Here is a 25,616-nt window from a genome sequence, read left to right as displayed (position 1 = left end):
GACTTGCAATTGATTTGAGCTGGTGGCGCAAACACATGCTCGAATACCTTGTGTTGATCCAAACTCCAATATAAGGAGCATGTTTAACCCTTTAAATCAACTTGAAAATATATAAATAAATAAATTATCTTGTTCCCTAATTGTTGTTCCTTTTACAAAATTAGACAGAAAGTGACCCTAAAATGCAATTTGATACAACTTGAAATCATAAACTTAACCTAAATTCAACATTTCACTTAAATCAAATCTAGGGAGTATAACCCAATCTTTCTACTTGAACTCAATGCAAATCCGATTAAATCAGCCAACAGTCAAACTCGGATGAAGCAAGCGAATCCACGTATCCAAAACAACAAAAAAAAAATCTGGCAACATAACCGCGGAATTGAAGGCAGGGTCTAGTGCGTAACTTAAAAGCGTTAGTGATTGGATATGGCGTCGGCTATTTTGGGGCCAAAACCATTGTTTTCCACTCATCTAGTAGTTCGAGCAGTTCATAGCCCAGCCAAGGATACTTCTTCTTCTTCAATGGCGGCGACTTCTCCGAAATGGGCACAGAAAACCATTACTCTCTCGCCTTATCGTCGTGGCTGTCATCTCATTACCTCTAAAGTATAATTCTCAATTCGCTTGCTTTCATTTTCATCCGATATTGTCTTCTTCATGCTGAGAAAGTACTTGATTGTATAAATTTCTATTTTAGTTCCTTCTGTAGAAAATCTTTTTCATCGATTTATAGTTTATTTGTGATTGTATAGATTATTGAGGTTATATGGTTTGAGTTTACATATCGTTATTTGGATTTACTCGGTCCCATTGTTTGTAAATTTAAGCTAATTGTTCATTTCATAAAAAAAGGCTAATTGTTGTTGGAGTTTGTATTCAACAAGAACACCAATTTAGTATTTAATGTTGAAAATATGTCAAATTTGCTATTGTGTTGTTTGTGGTAACTCGCGTCATAGTCATGATGATAGTTTGCTGTTTGATGATAGTTTTCTGTTTAATGTTATGGGATGAATTGAAATTTGGTGATTAAAGAAAACAGTTAAATACATGTTCAAATGAATTGAAAAAAATTTGCTGTTAACTTATGGTCTGAAAATTCCACGAGGTGAAATCTATAGTTCTATTTGGAGAGACAAGGAGTAGGTTTGGTGGAACACATGTTATACTTTAAGGTGGTGAAGCCTTTGAACATTTTCAAGATATCAATGTCTTACATCAGGATTTTGTACTCCCTAGGTATGGGGAAGTTTTAAAGTTATTTTTTCCAAGTTTTAGACCTGCTTCAAATTTGCAGATTCATTGGGATAGCTTGGTCATGCATGATGCAGAGGGGGATGGGATTGTGCAAATGAAGTGACATTGTCTTGTGATATGGTATCATCTTTTTTTGTGAGGATGGAACAAAGTGAATCAGTGATGTAGAACTATATTTTTGGCGTCGATGGATGTTAGTTATAAATGTTGATTTTACTATTTCTTATATATTTACTATTTCTATATAAGGAAAGGAAAATAAGCTTTTTTTAAATCTAATGTCTATGACCGATAAAAATTGATATTTAGGTATAAATAAAATGTAACATTAGGATTCGTTTGTGTGCCCTAGTCTGAATGTTAATCTAAATTCTACAAAAAATAAGAATTCTTATTTAGTTAAACATGTAGTATGTGTGTATGGCAATTGACAAATGAGAATCGATTTTTAGTTATAAATAATGTGATGGATTTTCTTGGTAACAGACGACTGATAATTTAGTCTGAATGTTTACATCAGGTACTGAAGGAAATTGAAAAAGATTTATCTGAATTCAATTGTGGGCTTGCTCATCTTTTCTGTAAGGGATTCATTTTAAGTTAGGTAGACTTTTAATGCTTCTGAATTCAAAGGGATGTACTTTACACTCCTGTACTTTTTTGTCACTTGTAATACTTCAGTGCAACATACTAGTGCTTCTCTGACCATAAATGAAAACTACGATCCTGATGTTCAAGAAGACACTGAGACATTTCTCAACAGGATTGTTCCAGAGGTCAGCATCCTTGTGTTGATATGAATTAGTTTCCTCTGTCTGTATTATAGAGGCTAATTATTTTTCATTAATTTCTTCAGGGTAGTTCAGCTCCATGGAGGCACACGATCGAAGGTTTGTATTAAATTGTGTCTTCAAACTACATGTTATCAGATATTGAGATGTGTTGATTTGTTTCTGTTTTGTTTTCAAATAAATTTTATTTAATTCTCAAAGACAAATCATTGCTCATCTCACATACAATGCTAGATAATAATTAGGCTTTGTATTATTGTTTGTTTCATGCCGATCACTTTAGAAGGTATTTCAGTTCCTATACATGAATCGATAATATCATAATAGTGTTGTAGAAGCGTCATCTCTTGGGTGTTAAAACATGTTTTGATTGTTTTTCCATGTGAAATGCAGAGTAGAAAAGATCTGCCAAGATTTTTTTTTTTAAATTGGGTTAGGGCTATATCTTTCCTTGTTTATTTTATGACCTGATTATTTAGATTGTGTAAACATGGAAGTTTCTAAACAATAGTGTCTAAATATGTGTTTGGTCTTATTTTTTTATATGTGTATTCAGTTGTATGCCAAGGTCACATGGCTAGTGGAAATGCATCTGGTTACAAACATCAGCCCTCATGTTCAAACCTTTTGAGCCCCTACCCCTAGCAAGCACACCTTGTAGGCTGCTTGAGATTGAATAAATGTGGGGTGCCATGGAATCAATGCAAAGCTTAATGTCTGTTTTATGGATTTTGTAACTTGCCTTCCTACTAAATTATACTTCTCTTAGCCCCTTTGGCTTTTGGTACGGAGACTAAGAAATTGGATTTAGTTGATTATAATCCAAAACTAAAGAATTATAAATCATTGACTCTATCGTGGAATTGAATCTAGCATTCGTTTTTAACATCTTGAAACACAATGATAATATGGATTGTTTTTAACATCTTGAAACGGCAATGGATTGAAAGCGCATTGTAACACTCATGAGATATCCCTTCTGTGGTCTTTGGCACAGTTGCATGTGTTTGTAATTTTTTTTTTTGCTTCAACTGCCTGGAGAAAATGTTAAATCAAGTGTCTGGTACACTTGGTGGCTAATAATGTAATATGATATTCAATATGGTAAAATAATGCTATATAATGGATGTCTCCATTCGATTTTTTGTATTACACGCGACTGAACATTATGAGTGACACTAATCTAAGAAGCTTGTGTTAATTCATGTACATATTATATCTTTCTTTAAATCTCCTGCTTGTATCCGACAGGCTTGGAGGAAGGGGTTAGCCTGTGTTTAGTTTTTATTGATGTCATTCTATATGGCAGAAAATGGGTATGTGACTCAGACTAAGGAGACATTTCCTGGTTATTGGTAGTGAATCAATGACCTAGAAAATATTAGATTTGATAAGGCTAGCTTGGCGCTGGTTTGGTTCAGTTCGATTAATGTCATTTGAAATTTGCATCCTATTGAGGTTTTGTAAATCACATATTTGACATCCCCTTGCTTACCTTACTGCATTCTCTGAAATTTCAGATCATATCTTTTTCTCTTTTCTTTTTGTTAGGTTCAATCTTTTGGGATTAAGGTTTTGGTATTGTTTTTTGAACTAATTTTAACTTTTTATACTATGACCTGTGTGATGTTGTGCTTTTAATTGATAAATCATAATTTTGTCAAAATTGATTATAATTCAATTATTGGTTTTGTCCTTTAGAAACTAGTATCGGCTTAATGTTCAAATTAAGATTCCAAAGTAGGGAGGGGGAAGTTGGGTATGGGAGGGGGATGTGGAAAGAGATAGGACTTATATTATTTTGTTATCATGCTGACCCAATCCATATTGCCACATAGTTTATTTCTTTATCACATAATGGCAAGAGATAGGACTGACTATGATGTATCTATGCTGACCTAGTGCGAGAGTTATTGTCACAATAAATTTTTATTCTCGTAAACATGAAATCCAACATGGTTTATATTTCATGAGAATATCGAACAGTTCCCATATCTTGCTAAATGAAACTGAGGAAACTTGGTCTTTGTAATTGCTGTTGTTGAGTGCCATTCCTTCTTTTTTGTAGGACCTGATGACATGCCTGCTCATATCAAGTCATCAATGTTTGGCTGTGCTTTGACGTACGCTCTCTAATGCTTTCATTGTGATTTTTGCGTGTTTCCTGGAAGTTCTTGTTTATGGTTGCTTATACAAATTTTGTTGAATTTCCAGGATCCCAATCAGTAACGGGAGGCTTAACATGGGAACCTGGCAGGTAACCTCTATTATGATCTCATCCTTTAGTTTTGTTGCATTTATTGTTCACTACACATAAAAGGTATGGAACTTTTATTGAGGGGTGGTGGGAGGGTGAGAAATTAGAGTGTCATAACTCATAAGAAGATTATGTTCTTTTCAGTTTTCTTGCAGTTCAGATTAGTTTATTTCCATTAGTTTAGTACCATTCTTCTCCCCTACTTTTTTTGAGCTCAAATTGCTTCTTTTCAGTTTAACGGGTTCAATAATCACTTTTGTTCAGTTCAATTCGGTTTACTTCACTTGAGTTTGGTTGAATGCCATTCAATCTAAGACAACACACTACTTTCATGCATCCTATTGTTCTTTATCTTCATTTTAGTTCAGTCACATTCATAGTGCAAAAATATGGTTTGAGTTGCGATCTTGATAATGGCCACGGTGATGCAGTAACGGGTTGATGCTGTTGTACCATCAAAGATCGTCTGAAACCATGAGATGTCCTTGAACCAGCCTTAAACATGAATTTTTTTAGCCTTTAAGATGTGGATAGTATCTGTTCAGTAAGTTTGAAAACGTTTATGTGTTGGTTCATATGATACAATACGATGAACTTTGTCTTTGCACTACGGTCCCTTTCAATTACTCCATACCTGTTCACCTCTTATCCACGAGTACGAGAAAACAATGAATAGTTTTTGTAAAAACCTGGTAAATGAATGTTTTATAGCCGGGACTCGGGAGCTGAAATTAAACATAGATGATGTTAGTGGCAATTACAGTGGTGATGAGGCAATGGTGGTGATGTCCGAGTTGTAGCAGTTATGGCCGGGTGGCAGTGAAGGTGGGATTTTGCCTTCGAATTTCTGAAATGACAATTGAAAGAATAAAGGCCTAGAATACTCCATGACTAGACTTCACAACAAAATATATGAATTGCTTATTTTGGGTAATGATATATAACCCTTTGGGAGTTAGGTTGTGTATTAGAAGTAAAAAGTAGAAATATTTTGGTGAAAGTTAAGTATTAAACACTTTTATTTTATAAGTTGAATTGAAATCATAAGACAAATCTATTTTCGAGAAACAATTTGATGTTTGTTTACTTCCTTTGTATTTATCATTTCCCTTGTTTCAATGTGAGCAAGAAGAAAATATTAGCGCAGTAAAATAGCAATAGGTTTGTTTTGTTTTTTTTTTGGATAAGTGGAAAACCAAATTTGTTTTTACTTTTTCAAAAATACGAACTGAAAATAATACCGAACAAAAACTTAATTTTACTATATCAGTAGCGATGAAGTATAGTACTATAAAAGTGCCTTATGCCAAGTATTATTAGTTCATTTGCTCTACTATCTAAAATTTGATATTTGATTATTTAACTATAATTCTGAGCTATTGAGTAAATGTCTCCAATGTGAAGGCAAGATATATACTCCTCTGTCCCTCTCAATTTGCATCGCTTTCCATTTTAGTTTAATCCACTCATTTTGCACCATTTTTCTTTTTGGCAATTGTCCTACTTTTTTTCTTTTAATCATATTCACAAACTTATTATTTCTCTCCATTTTAACAATTCATTTCTATCATCCACTTGTTTATTGCCTTATTCTCCAACTCAATTACCCTTTCTACTAAATTTCACCCAAAACATTTCGGGTGCATTTTCATAGGAAGGGAGGGAGTAACAAGTAATGCATGCAACATTGTGGCATCCTTGGCGGTTTACTTGGTTTAGCTCTTTCTGAAGTCATTTCTGCTGTTTTTATTGCCTAATTTTCCAAGTAATTTGGTGTTTGTGAATATTGTGACTCAGGGGATATGGCTGTGCGAGCATCGTGATCATCCAACTCCACGCAGAGTAGTAGTTACTCTTAATGGAATATAGTGGGCATTGAATGTTGCTATGTGAAGTATTATACTTCTACCAGCTCTATATACTTGTATAATAAGTGTTTGTCTTTAGTTGATGGTGCTCTTATCATGGTGTCCAATGGTGGGGCATTTGTCCAAGTGTATTCTTTTACATATGTAATATTTTCCCAAAATAATGCTCTCATAGACCCGAATTCCCAATGTTAGTCCCTAAAATTTATATATTTCGAAGTATTATACACGTATGTAATATTGGACCCTAAGGGTTTGGCTCGATCCTAATTTCAGGGTTTGGATCCACTTATATCATAATTCTATAGGTCCAGGTTGGGTTTGGATTCATGACCTAAGGGTTTGAATTCGGGTCCATAATTTTGAGACCAGATTCGATCCATAGACTCTTTTGCATCTATTTTTTTAGTATATAATATATATATATATATATATATATATATATAGAGAGAGAGAGAGGGGATCAAATAAGAAGGATGAGAAGAATTTTTGTTTGATTTTGTTTTGTTACTATATATACAAAAAAGGACACTATGTTATAAATTAAGAACATTTTAAAAATTATTTCATAGTTATTTTTTTTTGTAACATAGTTACTTTTACAATTATGTGTTTTTGGCTCAATCGTGACCATAAATTTTTTTTATTTTAGTGAAATTAAGGGTGTAGAGTCCTTCTTACCCTTCTCATTTTCAACCTCTTTTCATTGGATCCCTTATATATATATATATATATATATATATATATATATATATATATATATATATATATATATATATATATATATATATAGTTATTATGTTTATTTAAGTTATATTTTGGAACGTTACGTGATTTGGAACTTTGTTGTTGTGTATGTCATTGAAATGTATGTGGTTGTTATATCTATATTTTAAATTCAAAGACTTGCTGAATATTTTGTTTTAAGAACTTAAATGTTGGAAAGCTTCATATATTTGGTCACTCAATTAGTATAAAGTATTAGAAATCTTTGTTAGTTGAGAATGTTTTAATAATTTTATACGAATTTTTTGAGAAAAAAAAACAAAATATTTTTTTGGACCCCAAACCCGCCAAAGGATCAGTGTCTGAGTTTGAATGTTTTAGACCCTATGATCTGGGTCAGAATCTGAATCCAATAAAAATATAAAATTTGAATATGAGTTTAGTTAAATCCAATCCATGCCCATCCCTACTACATTCCTACTACATGAAGCTGAAATTATCAACATTGTTAACAATTTTATTAGCTAACAACGTCCATGATTTAATGATATAACTGCTTACATCATTAGTTTTTATATCTTTCAATTTGAATGTAGGAGGAAAGGAAGAGAATGTGGACTATGTGGAGTTAATTTTACATTTATCAGATATGTGGAATATGATGGACGAATTAAAGATAAGTTTCATTGAGAAGGTAGAAACTACTCCCTCATATCCATATTATTTGTTAGTTATGTAATTTGCTTTTAATCTATTTATTAGGTAAATTATAATTAAGTGAAATTCTATCATGTGCAATTCAATTTAGACAATAGGAATAGAGAGGGCGCCCAAAATAGGATTAGGACAATCTTTTTGAGACAAGAGTAACATTTACAATTGCCTTGTCTTTGATCCAAGTAATTGTTATAGCTAAGGTGTCAAATATATTTATATTTATTTGAAAACATGTGCATTTTTTAAGGATATATTTAGGCGAATTCATGCCATTTTGCAATAAAAGGAAGCCTGTAGGAGGTATTCTACATTATAAGGTACAAACGAATGACATGTCCTGATTCCTGAAGCTTGTATCTGTTTCGGATGTGGGAACTTGCGTGGCAGCACATTGTTAGACAGTAGCTGTTGTTTTGAAGAATTTATAATACAGTACAACACTGGTTTGTCTTTTTTGCTTGCTTGTAGAACATCTGTTCAGAGTACACAAATCACAATGTCAGTGTCAATCATCACATTCATTGAAGACAGTAAAGGTCGATGATTTGTTCAAATGTTATAGAAATAGGTGTAATTGGAGCAAAAGTTGTTGAGAAGTTCTATAGAAATGGCTGTAATTCGTCCATGAGTTTATGCCAGAGCGGTTATTTTCAAAAAAAAGTATATCTAAAACAAGTCAATGATACTGATATGAGCGCTAGATAGACAAACTGAGGGCTGTGAAAATCCTAATCACCAACTGACTTTCACCATGGTTCGACTCTAAGCCCTTATCTTTTTGAGATGATCTCAGATGAGATGAATCAATCGTTCCAAGTAAACGTGCCTTGCATGTTGTTTGCTAACGATAATGAGGATCAAAAGCTTAAAATTTGAGTGATCTAAAAAGAGAAGGATGACCGTGGATAACAAAGGAAAGAATGGAAAAGTTTAAGAATTTAGATTTAATGGTCCAAATGGTGGATAATCATATTGTAGATAATTTAAATGAATGGAAAATAAGAAGTCATGTGCGTGACCACTAGAATTGATTTATTGGTTCATGTATACAACCCAAATCTTTAATGATTAAGGTTTTGGCACTGTTGTTGTGTATCCAACTTTTACCAATTCTACTTACACAAGACAAAGATATCAGTTGTTAAATAACATGTTAGAGATCACGCAAAGAGAAATGGAGTGACAAAAAGTACGGAGGAAGTAATTCTAACCTCCATTTCTTAGATTGCAAAGTTTCTCCTTATGCAAAAGTTTTTTGAAAGAAACAATGTGACTAGAAAACACGAAGGTAAGTAATTCATTTCTACTACGTCTCCTTGTTAGTGATAAGATGCAACATCAACCATGTAAATTACCTGTGAAGCAGCACTAAGATCTGAACTTTTTTCCACCAAGCTGTCCAACCTCTCACCCCTTTCAAGTACACTATCAATTGTCTTATGCTGCAAAAAAAATATTGGAATAAGGAAAGAGGCATAGGTGAAACATCAATTATAAGGGCCCAACCAAAACTGAGTAATGAATGCTACAAATGAAAAAAGAAACTAATGGATTACTATTGCGTCCTGGCAAATTAGCCATGTAAGCTTCAGGCTTCAGGCTTCAGGTCAAGATCAGTCGAGATCTCTTGCACATTGGGCGTGGTAGGTCAGTTCTAATAAATCTGATTATATTCCACAATATTACACATCCATGTGATCATCCTAATGTCAAGTGGCTCACGCCTTGACGGAGTTTGGAGACTTAGGTGAACAATCTTATAACAAAGAGGGTGTTCCATTTGAGCCTAAATTGCAAACATCATGCAACATCACATAAAACAAATGGCATATAATTTATGATAGTATTCCAAAAGAAAGATGTTACTTATTAGAAAAATACTATTCATAAATCCCAAGATTGAGATTGTACAATTTAATAATCCTAATTGGCCATTAAAATTACTCTTCAAAACTTTTCCCCTTTATACTCCACTCTCTCTCTCTCTCTTTCTACTACTACACATCTCATCCAATCGCCTATCACCTGCCAATCCATGCTCCACTACCAATAAACTGTTATGGATGGGAGAAAAGAACATTTCGTTCACAACATCTATTACCTCAATGTTATTAATTGGCTTCCTACCTAAGCAGAATTATAGGGGTCAGATGTAGGCAACCTTACACATGTTAGTTATAACAAAGAGACTGTTTCCATTGACCGTCGTCCGTCAGTAGTAAACACCATTCACAACTTTGCGTAAGTATACATGATTTAATGAACCATTTTTATATGGATGGGAGAATAGATGAGTGGTTGTTTATTGGTAGGGGAGCATGGATTAGCAATTTCCATTAGTTGATGCTCGCCGAAAATTGTTACATATAAAAATAAGTATTCAGCACGCACTTTTGCATGACCTATTGTCCGGTAAAAATGAATATAGCATCCAAAATATTACACCACAATACCCCTCCCCCCCCCCCCCCCCAAAAAAAAAAATAAAAAATAAAAAAAACAGTGTAGGGATAACAAATTAAAAGCACAAGTTGCTAATTACATTGACAAACAATAATCCTTACCAGTATAATCTTGGTTTCATCCAACTCTTTTTGGATTTTTAGCAACTTATCAGCCTCAGCTGGGTCCTGTACATGAAATTAAGAAAGAAAACTCAAACTCTCCACTAAATAGTTGCATCTGTTGGAAGATAACATCATAAGATAAAAGAGTGCTACATAAGAGGAAAACCGAAACATAACATGATAAAATAGTTGTACAGAATTTCATAGTAAAATAGTAAGGTCACTATGTAAAAGTACCTGGTACTTGGTTAGAGCATCATTCAAGTAGGGCCAAGGGTCAGTGCAGTCCGACTTAGCAGTTTTCCATGAATCACCAAATTTCTTCAGATATTCATCCAGCACCTTTACATATAAAAATCCAATTAGTATCAAAGGAACCATCAAGTTACAAACCAATCAACACTTTCGTGACACTTATACTCCTGCTTCTTTTTATTCTTTGACTTTGAATTGTGCAGTCTCCAAAAACCTACAAATGACCTCAGTTTCCCAAGCAAAAGTCACAACATGAGGTATCAAAGATTTTAATATTTTTCATGAGCATTATGCTTCAATGTACATTGTTAATTGTTACTAGGGGTGTTCAATGGGTCGGGCTCCCATTTTGAGCCCTTATTCAACACGTTTTTAGAAGGGCTTTCTTAGGGCCGGGTAAAAAATGGGTCATACTATAATTAAAATGAAGTGGCATATAAAAGGGCTCAATAAGGGCCAAAAACGTGCCTTTATAAATAGCATAATTAATGTAAAATTTAAATATTATAAATGACAATGTCAACGGAATTATTAATATTTTTTTAAATAATTTATTATAAATGATAGTTTAATTATTTTGATAAATGGGAATTTAAATCGGGTTGCGCTTTGAAAGCCTGGCCCATTTTAATTCTAAAAGGGCCCTTATCCGGCCCAGCCCGTTGAACACCCCTAGTTGTTACTTATACCATCACTCAGTAAGTACTTAGACCCTCCGCTGAATAGGCAAACAAGGACACAAACATTAGAATAAGAAAGTATTAACAGAAGGTGGTGTGCTGCACTGTGGTGCTGTGTGTGCACTGCTGTGGCTGCTGTTGTATGTGCATACCATGCCCTCTGCTGTACTTGTCTTCTGAGTATTCTCTGCTGCTCCTTTAATATTCCTCTTGTCCTTTGTGGTCCCATGTACATATAATGAATGGTGTGCCATGATTGGGGAGCCCTTGTGCTCACTCACTATATATATGTAATGCTTGTCTCTCAAGCAAGGATACTTGAATGAATGAAATACTATCAATTCCTTGTCTAATTTGATCACTCATCAGAAAGAATATTTATATGCAGGATTACACAATGCTTTGTTTCCATCCTGTATCTATTCACTAGAATTAGACTCCCTGACTCAATAAAAAAAAAAAAAAAGAGAGAGACTTCAATAATTCAGGCAGAAGGGTTGATTCTCAGAGGAAGACCAATTCCCTTTCCCCTATAACCTAAAGGGGATTCCCTTACGCTGAAATAATAATGATAAAAAAAAACCCCGAAGGTATGGTGGGTACAAATAACAAATCATACAATTAATAAAAACCTGGAGATAGTATAAAAATAACATGTAGAAATAAACGTGTTATGAAACAATAGATGAACAAACAAGGATTGTTTCCATAATCAAAGGCCAAAGTATGTCCCCTTAAAACAAAAATAAATTGCAGAATACTATAGAACGGGTGAAAATACCTGATTGAGCAAGGAAAAGGCACTCCGAACAGGGTAATGATCATCCATAAAACTCAACGCACAAAGCCCTTCTCTATTATAAGCATGCACTTTATATTCTACCCACAACAAACCAAACAAATTATATTTCAGAAAAAATCAAAAATCAAAAAAAAAAAAAAAAAGAAATCAAACCTTCATGTTGAACAGAAAGGCGTTGGCCAGGTTGGGTACGTTTAGCAACGGTACGAGAAACGAAAACGATGAATTGACGAATACTGGATCGCTGAAAGTAGCCGAAACGGGTAACATCAGATGCGTTGGCCAAAATGATGGGATCTTCATCGGATGAAATGAAATTGGTTTTGAGAAGAACAATTGCGGTGATTTTCATAGTTGCAGAATTAGATTGAGAGAGAAATTAGGGATTCAGAAAATAAAAATGGGGGAATAATAAGTTGATAAAATTAGGGTAGAATCCGCATAATTCGTATACTTTGTAGATTGTAGTCCTACTTTGTTGCCTTTATTCATTCATTCATTCATTCCTCTCTTTCGGAGTATGTTCTCTCTCTCCGTTAGCGTTTCCCGCTAACTCATACTTGGTGTTATGAAATACATCCTCCTATTCGACCAAAATATTCCATTTGATTTTTCACTATTTTTTAGTGGTTAAATTAAACTATATGTAAAAAAAATATATAATATTTTAAAATTTTTATCGAGATAAAGTGAGATTAGTAGGTGTAAAGGTGTAAAAAAGCTAAGTTTAGTAGGGGTAAATTAGTAAATATAACATACCTAAAATAGAAATGAGACATTTAGAGTGACTTGATCAAAATAAGGAAATGAGACACTCAAAAGAAAGATCTGCATATGGTGTTCATTGACCTGGAGAAAGCGTATGATAGCATACCACGACGTGTCATCTGGGATAGCCTCAAGGCTAGAGGTATTTCGTCAAGGTACATTGAGGCTATACGAGATATGTATGACAGAGCCTTTTCCGGTGAAAGTGGGACTACATCAGGGATCGACTTTAAGCCCTTTCATTTTTACTGTCATAATGGAAGAGATTTCTAAATCTATTTGGGAGACAGTACCGTGGTGCATGATTTTCGCAGATGACATAGTGCTGGTAGCAGAGACTAGAGAGGAGGTTAGCAATAAATTGGATGAGTGGAGGGAAGCTCTAGAAGGTAAAGGGTTGCGCATTAGTCGCACGAAGATCGAGTATTTGCGCTGCGACTTTAGCGGGCCACCATAGGTAGGTGAACCATAGGTGTTCATAGGTGAAACAGTAGTTAAAAGTACAACCAAGTACAAGTATTTGGGATAGATCATACAAAGGGATGGGGAGATTGACGGGGATGTAAATCACCGTATACAGGATTGGCTTAAGTGGCGAGCAGCCGCGCAGTACTCTGTGACAGAAAATTCCCAAGCAAGTTAAAAGGAAAATTCTACCGGGCGGCAATCAGACCTGCTCTGCTGTATGAGACCGAGTGTTGGCCTGTAAAGAAGATTTTCGAACATAAGATGGATATTACAGATGCGTATGCTAAGGTGGATGTGTGGGAACACTTTGATAAATCGAATAAGGAACCAAGAGTTTAGGGACAAATTAGGGGTAGCCCCTATATCTAAAAAAATGCGCAAAAATAGATTGAGGTGGTTTGGACTTGTGCAGAGAAAGACTTTTCGACGCCCCTGTGAGGAGGGTAGAAAGCATTATAGTAGAGGGTAAGCGGAGTCGAGGAAGACCCAGGAGAACTTGGGACGAACAAATAAGAGTTGACTTGCATGAGTTACACCTCTCTGCGGACCTGACTAGGGATAGGAATAGTTGGAGACGTCTTATCCACGCCTTAGATTACTGATGTCCACTTAGTGTCCCTTTTGTGTCTTTAACCTCTTGCTTTTCTAGTTTTCTTTCTCTATGTTCTGTGTTTTCTTTTATAGGGGGTTCTCCGTTTTATTTATACGCCTTTTAGTTATCCTATACGTGTATCTATGTCTCTTTATCTTCCTCGAGCTGGGGGACTCCTTTGGCCACGCTTTCCTTTATGAGTATGAGTTGACGCCGTCTTTTCCTCCCCAGACCCTGTCCTTAGTTTTCTATGAGCGGGAGCAACTGGGTCGGATGATGATGATGAGACATTTAAAATAAATAGGAGGGAGTAATAATAATAATAATAATAATAATAATAATAATTATTATTATTATTATTATTATTATTATTATAACAATAATAAAAATAAAAAAATAATATTTTTCTGTCCTAATTTTAGTTTGTTATTACTTTTTATTAAAAATAGTTTTTCTGCCACTTTTTTTTAACTATGACGGCTGAGAGAGTACTTAATTTTTTTTGCCCACATTTTTATTGACTTGCAATATTAAGAAATTAACAATATGTTTCCTTAAGAATATGCTTCACAAAATTACAGACCTTCGTATTGACGATTATATAGATCGAGATTGATTTGTAAGCACTTATAGTTATATCATATAGAATGGTTGATAAACTTGATAATTTTATGCTTTACTTAAAACACATAGTATAATTTTAATGATTTATCCTTAATTTAAAACCACTATCATAAGTGGGAGAAAATAAAACAAACATTTGTATATAAATATGGATCTCTTGCCCCAAAATATATTGAAGGGTCCGATGAAAAACAGCTAATCTCTTGAGAGACCGTCTATTTAAGAGACGTATCTCAAGCCTAGCCCATTAAAGATTAAAACCTACTTATCGTATTTTTAATGCTTACTTACATTATGCTTAATGTTTACTTACTGTATTCTAAATGTCTATTTTCAATATCTTAAATGTTTACTTACATCAATCTTAATGCAACTTATAATATTTTAAAAATTATATAGAAGACTAACGTAATTAGAAATAGTCTCTCAAAGAGATTGTCTCTCACAACAAATTGTTTATAAATGATAAAAGCGTATTCAAGGTAGTTGGGTGTAATCATAGAGGTTGATCACTTTCGTGAAGGATGGTACTAAATGCTAACCAAGCTATTAATTTTCAATTATTCTTATGAGAGTCTATCTCTCAGGGAAACGCCCTCAAAACTAAAAGTCTACATTCTTATTTTCTCTTTAACTTGTATTAATTGAGTTATTTAGCCCATATATATATAGTACATCTCTCGAAAAAACCAATCTCTCACACAACAATTTGTGATTAATTTTACTTTGTAAGTTTAGCTAGTTTTATTTTCAAAAAATCCCATTTTTGCCATTCCACGGGCAATGGTGAGCAAAAATATTGGGCTAATGAGCTCCAGCACTATGTTATCTAGAGCTAGAAGTAGCAATTTTGTTTCCAACACCATCACTTAAGCCCATAGCATAAGGAAAAACCTTGTGAATGGTTCGATCTGGGAAAATATTCGCTTTTATAGCTACATGGAAAGTGGGTTTGTTCGACATGGAAAAAATAACTTATAATTTAGTGTACATAATTTAAGTATAGTAATTGCTTAACTGTAAAACCATTAAGATTTTCAACACTTCTTCAAATAGAAGTATTGAAATTAAAAAAAAATTATGTTCACTCAGATAGATAAGAAGATGCAGTTGAAAAAGTTAGATAGAAGCTACAAGTGAAGGTACATTCATTATTACACATATGCAACTAAAATTGGTGAAAAAGTATGACAGCTTCAAGTTAAAATTTTACTGATTTAAGCTGGCCTGGAACCATATTGCAATCACTTAGAAAATACTGTGTCCAGATTGAGCAGCTACTCATCTTCATCTGCAATAGGAAGAAAGTAATACAAGTGAGTGTGAAGGGCATCCTAATACTTTATTCCACTTTCCTTTTTGGCATTCGACTATAATTTGCAATGCAAATGCAAGAAGGTGCTAGCTGTCCCTTGACTTGATTACAACCACTTCCACTGACCAAACTAAGCACACAACAATTGAGAACGGGAAGGTGTATGTATATGCAAGAAATTTGTGTTCTCGCGTTTTCTTGTCATTTTATATTCTGAGACATTTCTTGAGTATCCAAAGTTTTGAAACGCATTTCTAAGAACTTTCAAATCAGAAATGCGCGCGTTGGGCAATGTTCCAGTGCATCATAACGGGGAACGAAGCAACAGCCATCCAATACGAAAGCTTGACCAAACTTTTTCATGCAGCAAAAGGGAGCACCTTGTATAGAATGAGCAATGGTAAAACTCTCTTCAAAATGACTCTATCACTCTTATTTTTCCAACTAAGACATATTCAACAGACATGCCAAATAACTATCCCAACAATCGTACTCTCCAAAAAGAACTCTATTTTCCTAATGCGCTCCCTCAATAGCTAAAAAAAATCCACCACTATAACAAATTTACATTTCCAGTTCCTCCAATCAAAATTGATTACCAAGTCATCACTCATCAAGATATATATTGCACTTATGCTTAAGAAGTTGGAACCATCAAAAATTCAGGTAGAAAATAGACTCTGTTTAGATAAATATTCAATCTCCAAGCAAAGATGAGGGCCAAATAACAAAATCAATGCAGATTAAAAGGGCTTTCAAGTGTCAACCATGAAGGATTAGAACATAGAAGGTGGCGGGAAAAAAAGCATGTTTGTTTCGGAAAAAATATAATAAACAAGGCTACAGCAGCAGTGTAAGAGCACCCAGATTCTAAGTAATTGGTATAAAACAACATATATTACACAGTTCATAACACAATCAATAGTGCACCAAGCAGTCTTCTGATATTAATCTTATCAACATGAAATCAGACTATCACTGCCTGTTTGTTTAGAGATACTAAATGGTGGTAATAAGAAAGATTTATAGTGTAAAATTTCATCAAAAGTTTCATGTCATTCCCATGGTGATGAAACGTGATGAACTTTTTGTTTACAAATTTCCATTACCACCTAATAACACCTATTCCAATGGAATAGCATTGGAATGAAATTTTGTGAAGAAAATGAGATAATTGAAGTTGGACAAGCATGACCATCAAGGTAGCAAAAGATTTTTCAACCAAAATTACACTAGTTTTCATTCTCATTACCAACGTTTAATACCACCAACCAAACAGATCGTCAGAGTATTTATAAATAGTGCAAGCTGCAGGCTTCAAACATTTATTATATACATACATATTCTGGGAGGTTTAGGCACAACAAACCCATGTGGAAACAGCGTCACAACTTACTAGTTGCAGGCTTCAAACATTTATTATAGATCATGTTTGATGGTTAATTTGAGGTCTATTCAGTCTTCGTTGATGGCCATAGCCATCAAGTTAAGCTTATAATTGCCTATGTTAAAAACTAATTTTAGGGTCCTTATAATAAAGCATTTATTAGAATTACACCATCTTGCATGGTTGAGGATTGATTGTTTGATGATCAGTTTAAGAAGGATAAGCACGGTTTTTTGAAGGTTTCAATTGAAACAAGATCAATGCCAGTTTCTCATTTATGTATGTGCTTATTTTTTGAGCTGATAACTTCCAAGCCATACATCATACAATGGTGATTCCACTAAAAAATGAAAGTAGAGATTGAAAACTCCTAATGAGATGTCAAGATTCATGAACCCAAAATGGACTCAAAACGAGTGAGATATGGTTGTTTTGGGATTCGGCTGATTTGATGAGTTGACGGTCATTTACCTAATTGGTTAGGATGCCATCAGAGTTCTTTTGCAGGTAGAATCAGATTAGAATGTCCAGGTCTTCAGTTTCCCACACATTTTGACTGACCTGGTGGGTGGTGGGCATTCAAACAAAAAGGTCGGCACGGGTCATAAATCATAATGTATTTCTAGGCAAGTTCCTTACATGATTCAAAGTCATCTTTTACTTTGATCCTAGGCATTCAATAGAGATTTAGTCAACCAAATTTAACGTTTATCAGAGTTTTGTGCTTCGCCTATAAATATGTTATGTATGGAGAGAACCATCTTTTTCCTACATTAAAATATGAACCTTTTCCCATCTCATGGTCTTTATGAACGTTTCGGGACTTGGTTACCCCTCTTTTGCGTAAAATCATTACTAAGATAATCCTTACGGAGAGTTTTGATTTCTCTTCGCTAGATTATTTACATAGTTCAATGTCAATGTGTTAATCCTGGTGCAAAACTTATTCGCTTTGTTAAACCCTAGAAAACCATCAAATTTTTTGTCTATTGATAGTTGTGAGCTAATTAGGATTTCCTAATGTGCCCCTTCCCCAAACAGATAGTTGTGTTTGTCGATTCATATCATATTCCAAATGAGGTGATTTTCCCATCTTTTTGTATCCCCACTAGGCCACTACTCATCAAAATAAAGATCATAGTATCTTAAATATGCAGTACAAATTGAAAAGACAAACTTATTTAGTACAACTTAAAACCAAAAACGATCTTCTTCAGCATTTTGGCAAAAAAAATACACCCAATTGAAATGACAGACTTATTTAGTACAAATTCTAGAAACTAAAAAGATTTCAAATCCAAATAAATATAGTATTGAATCACTGATCAAATTAGAAGAACAAATAAGCCTAAATTTAATTACTCACACTAAGGTCCAAGAATAAACTCAACAGATTTAAGAACACATGATGTACCCCAGTGTACACACTAACAGAGCTATAATAGAAGTATTCAACATCACTACAAAATTACGATAACCTAAATCTAACGAAAATATTCATTCAGCATATGCTAAATCTCTTAAACAAAACAGCATTAGGGTTAACTAAACATCACCAATCCACAAATAAATTCGACGAAAGGATCCAGCGTTAACCAAACATCACGAATTCAAAAAATTAGGGTTAACTAACAAAAAATATAAATTCCACAAATAAACATCACCAACGTTAGGGTTAGCTCACCCATATAGCGTCGTTCATTAGCGGCTTTAGCTTTCTCAAGCATCTTATCAAGATCTTCTTGAAGCTTGGCATCCCATTTCACTAGCTGATTGACAAATACAGCCCCCAATCCCATTCCCAATATATGCTCCCAAGGATCTAGAAATAAAAATTAGGGATTCCATGAAATCGAAAGAGAATTGTATAAAACTAACGGTACAACATGAAATTGATGATGGAGAACAGACTTACGACGCATGTAAGGTAGCTTACGAAGAGCATTCGAATACATCTGGGTGCCCAGCCCTAGAAGAGCTCCGATTACTGTCGCACTCAACGCCATTTTCCTTTTTCTCCTCTCTCTCTCTCTCTCTCTCTCTGACCGTCTGCTCTAACTACTGATACAAAGCCGGGTATTATACATTGTGAAGTGCTAGTAAATATGCAAATTAAAAGCCGACTTTTTTTAAAAGGAAATTGTTTTTTTTGCTGAAAAAAAATTCTAACTAATCGGTATAGTCGTTTTAAAAATTTTCAATTATTTTCTATTCTTAATTGCAGGATATTGATAGAATTTGTCTCAGATTAATAAATTAAAGATATAATACACAGTTTATAAGTCATTGGAACTCTTCTTTCCTTTGTTATATGGTTTGATTTTGAGATAAAATCTCTTTAGCGTATGAAGTGTACGCACCACCCATATTGCTATAATCCACACTCCTTTAGTTCTCATCTATCTAGCAATATTTTCATCTCATTTACACATTTCTCTCACTTTCCTATAAAATACCACTTTATCCACTTTTCTTAATTTTTCCATATATTGCCAATGAAATAATTTTCATAAAACAGAATAACAATTGTTATAAGAATAGTACATATCGTTTTTCAAACCTAATTATTAATAAAAACCTAATTTGATCGAAATAATGAATACGAGTATAACACGTGATATGAACTAAGAATTAAAAATTATTAAATTTGTTTTATAAGTTTGTGAGTGTGATTGGTTGTGCAGTGGCGGAGTAAAAATACACATAAAATTTTTAGGTCTTATTTGTTTATATTTTTTCATCAGTTTGCAGTATAAATTGATAAGGTAGTTTAAGTTAATATTGACCAATATGCATGTAAAACCTCTTAAATTGAAAAGCTTTATGCAATTGGACACCTTGCATATGCTTAAAATTACCTCTGAATTTATAGTGTTTTTAATTAGGATATGATGTTGTTGTGATCGTTCTACTACAATGCTTGCATGTAAACGTATATATATAGGAATACCTGCAAGCATTGTAGTAGAACGATCACAACAACATCATGTCCTAATTATATAATAATGACTTATTTCTAATTTGTAATATGGTAAAATTTTGAAAATAATTTCATTCAAAACAAATTGAATTCACATAATATAACAACTAAATTTACAAATATGATGTCTAATTAAGGATGATGATGATGATGTCTGTCTAATTAAGGAAAATAACAAAAGAGATAAACTAAAGAATTTGAAAAACTAACAAAAGAGAATAACAAGGATCAAAAGCAAAACATAAGAAAGGAGAAAGGAAATTTAGAGTATACATTTCCCTATCACTTTATTAATTACCATTCAAATTGATTATTTGAGATTCTAATTTATAATTTGATTTTTACATCATTATATATATCCGTATTTAATTTCAATTCAAAATAATGTAAAGATTAATGGCATCTTCACAAATTGAAATTGGATCATCATCAACCCCATTTGGACGTGTCCTTAAACTTAAAGATCATAATCATCAAGAAAGACATAGGGAGCCAAATTTCCAAGGCAAATTTCAAGTTCTAGTAAGAGATCATCATTTTGATTCTTGCATTTCTATCTCAACAAGAGGTTCAAATATTGAAACCAATGAGAATTCCGACCTTAAGGGCACTAATTTGGATTGTTGGGTTGAAAATTCTTCTAAACATCAAGATTATTCAAATAATGATCCCACCTGTGAAAAACAATCTCGAGTTTATAACAAAGGTTATTCAGTCTCAAATTTAGAAAAAACAATCACAGCAACAATTCATACCCAAATACACAATAATAATAACAACAACAACAGCGACAAAGCCGATAGACAACTTCACAACAATAACAACAACAATAATGACAGAGCCTCAAAGCCGAATCAGCCTACGAATACACAAACCCACGAACCAAAATTCATGGGCTTGTCAAAATGTCATTCAATATCTTCAAGGGCATCAAGTTCAATGAGGGACCCATCTCCAACACCATCAGATGCATCATCCAATACTGATATAAGTGTTTCTTCCTTGGTTCAAATTTGGAGGGGATTAGAAGCTGAAGCTAAAAATAATCATTGTAATAAAAACAATGGAAATAATTCATGTATAGACTCAAACATAATAATTGAAATGAATAGTACAAACCCTAATACATCCATGCAAGAATCATCATTTACAAGACATCATGATCAACACCAACAAGATCACGTAGTTTCTTCATTAAAGGATCAAGAGAAAGAAGGATTAAGGGTGGTAAATATGGTAAGAACATGGGCTAAGACTAATGAAGTTACTTGTGACCCAAGTTATCAAGAAAAAGAACCTCCATTTAGGGTTTGTTTGGCTAGACTAAAGAATATAATGGATATTAAAGAGCAAAATCAAGTTTCTTCTCCTGTTTTTTGTTCTCCTAAGCTAAGGGGAAGGCAAGCTATTGCTGATTTATTCATGAGAATGGAAAGAGAAAGATACAAGGAAGTTCATCTTTTAGAATCAAGAAGGGTTGTAACCAAGTTCCCTCTACGAGGTCGTATCCAGGTTGGTTTTTGCATTTTTGTTAAGAATTGATCTTTCTGTAAATATTGGGATGATTTATCTCATATTGATGAATTAAAAATGGTGTGCACAACTTATAAGTCATTGGAGCCCTTTCTCCCATTGTCATATGATTTTAGGGTGATATTTCCTTGGCTTATGAAGTGTGTGCACCTCGTGTTATCCTATTTATATTTTGGCATTTACAATAAGTCGAGCCAAATTAATATGGTGGAAATTAGACTTCTATTATGAGGATGAAATGAAATATTTTTTATTAGGCTAACCTATGATTCTCGTGAAATAATTAATTATTAATAAAATATTCTTTTATTCATTATTCAAGTCGTTGCTCAAACTAAAGATTCTACGAAGGGAGGCATCAATAGAAGAAGAGCATGAGCAACAACAATATCAACGACAAAAATCTTTACAACAACAACAACAACAACAGGCTTCACAATTATGGCCATATAAATCAAAAAAGTTACAAAATAGTGCTAATATTGATAATTTAAGGTACATACATAACAAATTTTACTCCTACAAGAAATATCTAATTTTGTTAATATGTACCCCTTTCATTGAATATAAGTTTAGATAGAATTAAATCAAAAAAAACTTACCCTTGAAAAGAACTCCTAAGTAAAAATCTTACTCCATATTTTATGTAAATAAAGAAATGAGGATACATACATACATACATTTGAAATATATATGTACATATTATTAATAAATATAGTAAATAATTCTTGATATATAGTTATCTATGTTAATTTTCTTATATTAGGGAAAGATCCAATACAATGACTACTCAAGATACAATTAGCTTGAAGGACATTCAAAACCATATAACTAATGACATTATAGAGGAAAAATATACCAATACTTGTAACCAAATCTCTATGCAAAGTTGTTATCAAGGAAAAATGAACACCAAAATTCCTCTTCAAAATAAAATAGAGAGCAAACAGGATAAAGTGTTAACTTTATCGTATAATGAAGAATCCGAAGAACAAAAAATTATTAAACATGTTAAAAATTGCACTCCATTTGATATTTATACTCCTAAAGAGAACCAATTATTAGAATATTCTTCAATTGAAGATGGGGAAAACCTTCAAGAGAAAATTACTTGTTTAGATCAAGCTCAAAGGAATGAAATTGTGCCTCTACCATGCACTAGTTGGGAAGAAGAACAAGAAGGAAATGATACAAGTAATGATTATCAATTAGAGAATGATCAACAATACTTTGGAAATAATCTTGATTGGATTAGTGATATTGCTCGTCCTAAAACTTATTGGGAAGATAGAAGGCAAGCTTGGTATGAAGATATATTCAACACTCACTCCAAACATGAGGAAATAAGACAACTTATTGAGAGGTATATATTTTTACATTGTGAATACATTACATTAATATTATATATGTTTAAACATTTCTTATTGATAGAGGCTTCCTGATATAGTATCAGAGCTCAACACCCAAAAAGGTCATCAGCTTAAATTTCATTCAATCTCTTATTTTAAGTGGAATAACTATCATCGGTATGGGAAAGCGTTATGTTGCATCTAACACTTCTACGTTCTAAACCTAAGGGCTCTCATGTGAGGGGATCGTGGATAGTATATACGATATCATAAAACTTTAAACATTAGTCTAAGCTTTTGATTGAGTTGTTTCTTCTTTCGCTTAATAACATAAAAATATTTTTTTCTTCTAATTTCATTTGAATTTAAATGTAACAGAGGAAATGTGTCATCCATGCTAGCAAGTGATTTTCGAAAAAAGATGGATGAATTAGTAACATGTTCTATCCAAAGAGTAACACATTCAACAATCTATGAGGAAGAAGAAAATTGTAAATCATTAAGAGCATTATTCTTGAAAAACCAAAGATCATCATTTGTTCATGATCATACAGAAGAAGAGAATAAATTTGTGGATGATAGAAAGTCGAGTTCGGGTCGACAACAACAGGGTGATTGTGAACAAAATGTATCTTCTTTATTATCGTGGGATTTTGGTAATGAAGAAGAGTCTACTGATAATAATTATGAACATGGTACAACTACACCTTTGCAACAACCTTCATTAGATCCTTCTTTTCATTGTCACACCGTTGAAGGTTCAACGATTTCACCAATTGTAAGCTCATATATTCCTTGTATTCTTTAACTTGCTACAAAACTTAATATTAACTTCGGGTGTGTCTGGTAAATGACTTATTAGTTAGCGTTTTTATTGGCTTTGAAGTCAGTTAAAAAGTTAATTATAATAGTTTTTATAATTAATTTTTTGCTTTTTAACCCATTTTTTCTATGAATTTCAATAAGAACTCTTTTTCTGCAAACCAAAGGGGATATGAGTTTAAAATATATACTTTATGAGAAAGAAGGAGAAATATATGAGTGAAATAAAAAGATAAATTGAATGTGTAGATAAGAATAAAAGAAAAAATATAAGTCATAATCAAAAATTAAAATATAGCAAAACTCATGAGACAAACTAAAAAGAAAAATATTGCCAGCTACATAGGGCATAGGGATTAGGCAAGAACCAACAACTAACTCTTACCAAACATCTCTATAACAATTGCTTAAGCAGCGGGTATAACAACTAACAAAAAAGTCAAACCGAGTATTTGGCCAATCAGCCAATTAAATCAATTAACAACTAACAATTAATTTTCAAAACCCCTTAAACCAAAAAGCTACTATAACCAAAAAGCTAATATAAATAGTTTTTTCATTAACTTTTAACTTTTAATTCATATATTTTTTTTACTAGAAACAATCAACAACTAATCTTATCAAACACCTTTATTTATTTTTTATTACTTCTAAAATAAAATGTTGAGTCCTTTGTTTGTTGTAGGATGTGGAGATACTTTATGATTTAAGAGCTCACATGCAACAACTTTACCAAGAGATGTTTGAATTACGAAAACATGTGACAATTTGTATGGATGCACAATTGACAATGCAAGATTCTATTAAGGAACAAGTCTTGACTACCCTTAGCCAAATAGGTAAGAGTTTGAAAAGACGTATATGTTTTACACTTTAAAGGCATTTTTTCTTTATTATTATTATTATTATTATTATTATTATTATTATTATTATTATTAATTAAATAATTATTATTAAATTAACTTTATTAAGATAGGTACTATATGACTTTTATGCAATTGCAGATCAAGAAAAATACAATCAAAGATGTCTAAAAAACGATTTTTGTTCCGTTTGCCATAAGAATAAGATAGATTCGGTATTATATAGGTAATTCTCATTTGATTTAATCTAATTTTTTTTTAATCAAATGAATAAAAAATAGAGGGGTCAAGCCCTTTAACCTTTATACTTATATTTATTATTTATTTATTTATTTATTTATTTATTAATTATGTTTGCAGATGTGGTCATATGTGCACATGCGTCAATTGTGCCAACAAATTACAATGGAGTAGTGGGGTGTGTCCAATTTGTCAATCTCAAATAGTGGATGTAGTTCAAACAAAACATTAAGATGTTTATAAAGAGTTTGAACATGGTGTGTTATAATTTAATGTGGTTTGATCTCTTATTTGATGTTTATAGAAAATAAAAATTAATAATTAGGATTTTTAAATCATAAATACATTATGAAACGGTAGGTTCTATACGAAAGTGATAGAACAGGAACACAACTACCACATATAGAAGAATATTCCTTATAAGTCAAGATAAAGATATAAACTTCTACAAATTTTATAAACTAAGGGAAGGGAAAGACCAAATGAGAATTAAACTTAAAACCTTATTTAAAGAAGGTGATAACTAATAAGCGATCAGCAAAATCATTGGGACATAGATGCATGAGATGGAACATAAATATGTGTGTGAGAAAATTGATTCTCAAAAAACTCCAAAAGGGAGTATTGTTAGATTTCTTTTACTTTGGATTTGTAAACGCAATTTATCTAGGTTAAACAATAGAAACAATTTTCATTTTCTTCCATTCATTTGATATTCTCCATTAAACCTTATTATTAAGCTTTTTAAT

General features: G+C 32.8%; 4 protein-coding genes across 6 annotated transcripts; 2 read left to right on the top strand and 2 right to left on the bottom strand.

Annotated features, from left to right (window-relative positions):
* The first annotated feature begins 64 nt into the window (after nucleotides 1-64).
* LOC130812871 (uncharacterized) lies at nucleotides 65-6,479 on the top strand. Of its 3 annotated transcripts, none has more exons than XM_057678498.1 (7): nucleotides 65-612; nucleotides 1,784-1,844; nucleotides 1,945-2,039; nucleotides 2,120-2,153; nucleotides 4,123-4,177; nucleotides 4,269-4,311; nucleotides 6,109-6,479. In XM_057678498.1, the coding sequence occupies exons 1-7, from the start codon at nucleotides 433-435 to the stop codon at nucleotides 6,178-6,180; spliced, it is 540 nt and encodes a 179-aa protein (XP_057534481.1). In that variant the 5' UTR covers nucleotides 65-432; the 3' UTR covers nucleotides 6,181-6,479. The 3 variants fall into 3 exon arrangements, with proteins under 3 accessions (XP_057534481.1, XP_057534482.1, XP_057534483.1); XM_057678499.1 differs by having other exon boundaries at nucleotides 5,966-6,479; XM_057678500.1 differs by having other exon boundaries at nucleotides 4,743-6,479.
* Nucleotides 6,480-7,723: 1,244 nt separating this feature from the next.
* On the bottom strand, nucleotides 7,724-12,508 carry LOC130812870 (VAMP-like protein YKT61). The gene is made up of 6 exons (XM_057678497.1): nucleotides 12,080-12,508; nucleotides 11,906-12,003; nucleotides 10,427-10,531; nucleotides 10,187-10,252; nucleotides 8,978-9,064; nucleotides 7,724-8,095 (listed from the first exon to the last, which is right to left on the bottom strand). The coding sequence occupies exons 1-6, from the start codon at nucleotides 12,276-12,278 to the stop codon at nucleotides 8,045-8,047; spliced, it is 606 nt and encodes a 201-aa protein (XP_057534480.1). The 5' UTR covers nucleotides 12,279-12,508; the 3' UTR covers nucleotides 7,724-8,044.
* A 2,873-nt stretch (nucleotides 12,509-15,381) lies between these two features.
* On the bottom strand, nucleotides 15,382-19,164 carry LOC130813307 (uncharacterized). Its single transcript, XM_057679114.1, has 3 exons — nucleotides 18,996-19,164; nucleotides 18,765-18,902; nucleotides 15,382-15,669 (listed from the first exon to the last, which is right to left on the bottom strand). Exons 1-3 carry the CDS (start codon nucleotides 19,084-19,086, stop codon nucleotides 15,656-15,658), a joined length of 243 nt encoding a protein of 80 aa, XP_057535097.1. The 5' UTR covers nucleotides 19,087-19,164; the 3' UTR covers nucleotides 15,382-15,655.
* Nucleotides 19,165-20,456: 1,292 nt separating this feature from the next.
* On the top strand, nucleotides 20,457-25,099 carry LOC130813644 (uncharacterized). The gene is made up of 7 exons (XM_057679486.1): nucleotides 20,457-21,572; nucleotides 21,916-22,088; nucleotides 22,360-22,956; nucleotides 23,321-23,720; nucleotides 24,450-24,603; nucleotides 24,769-24,853; nucleotides 24,988-25,099. Exons 1-7 carry the CDS (start codon nucleotides 20,457-20,459, stop codon nucleotides 25,097-25,099), a joined length of 2,637 nt encoding a protein of 878 aa, XP_057535469.1.
* The last annotated feature ends 517 nt before the right edge of the window (nucleotides 25,100-25,616 follow it).

The sequence above is a fragment of the Amaranthus tricolor genome, chromosome 5 (assembly GCF_026212465.1).
Source record: "Amaranthus tricolor cultivar Red isolate AtriRed21 chromosome 5, ASM2621246v1, whole genome shotgun sequence".
NCBI classification, from domain to species: Eukaryota; Viridiplantae; Streptophyta; class Magnoliopsida; order Caryophyllales; family Amaranthaceae; genus Amaranthus; species Amaranthus tricolor.
This window is presented reverse-complemented; position numbering and strand designations above follow the sequence as displayed.

What these genes read in the sequence shown, in the direction of transcription:
- LOC130812871 (XM_057678498.1), top strand. Translation starts at nt 433, where the DNA reads ATGGCGTCGGCTATTTTGGGGCCAAAACCATTGTTTTCCACTCATCTA. An exon ending in TGGGCTTGCTCATCTTTTCT is followed by an intron (nt 1,845 to 1,944) that starts GTAAGGGATTCA and finishes GTAATACTTCAG; the next exon opens with TGCAACATACTAGTGCTTCT. An exon ending in TCAACAGGATTGTTCCAGAG is followed by an intron (nt 2,040 to 2,119) that starts GTCAGCATCCTT and finishes TAATTTCTTCAG; the next exon opens with GGTAGTTCAGCTCCATGGAG.
- LOC130812870 (XM_057678497.1), bottom strand. Translation starts at nt 12,278, where the DNA reads ATGAAAATCACCGCAATTGTTCTTCTCAAAACCAATTTCATTTCATCC. An exon ending in ATGCTCTAACCAAGTACCAG is followed by an intron (nt 10,253 to 10,426) that starts GTACTTTTACAT and finishes TTTCATGTACAG; the next exon opens with GACCCAGCTGAGGCTGATAA. An exon ending in ATCTTAGTGCTGCTTCACAG is followed by an intron (nt 8,096 to 8,977) that starts GTAATTTACATG and finishes TACTCTGAACAG; the next exon opens with ATGTTCTACAAGCAAGCAAA.
- LOC130813307 (XM_057679114.1), bottom strand. Translation starts at nt 19,086, where the DNA reads ATGGCGTTGAGTGCGACAGTAATCGGAGCTCTTCTAGGGCTGGGCACC. An exon ending in TAAGCTACCTTACATGCGTC is followed by an intron (nt 18,903 to 18,995) that starts GTAAGTCTGTTC and finishes TTTTATTTCTAG; the next exon opens with ATCCTTGGGAGCATATATTG.
- LOC130813644 (XM_057679486.1), top strand. Translation starts at nt 20,457, where the DNA reads ATGGCATCTTCACAAATTGAAATTGGATCATCATCAACCCCATTTGGA. An exon ending in GACTACCCTTAGCCAAATAG is followed by an intron (nt 24,604 to 24,768) that starts GTAAGAGTTTGA and finishes ATGCAATTGCAG; the next exon opens with ATCAAGAAAAATACAATCAA. An exon ending in ATAGATTCGGTATTATATAG is followed by an intron (nt 24,854 to 24,987) that starts GTAATTCTCATT and finishes TTATGTTTGCAG; the next exon opens with ATGTGGTCATATGTGCACAT.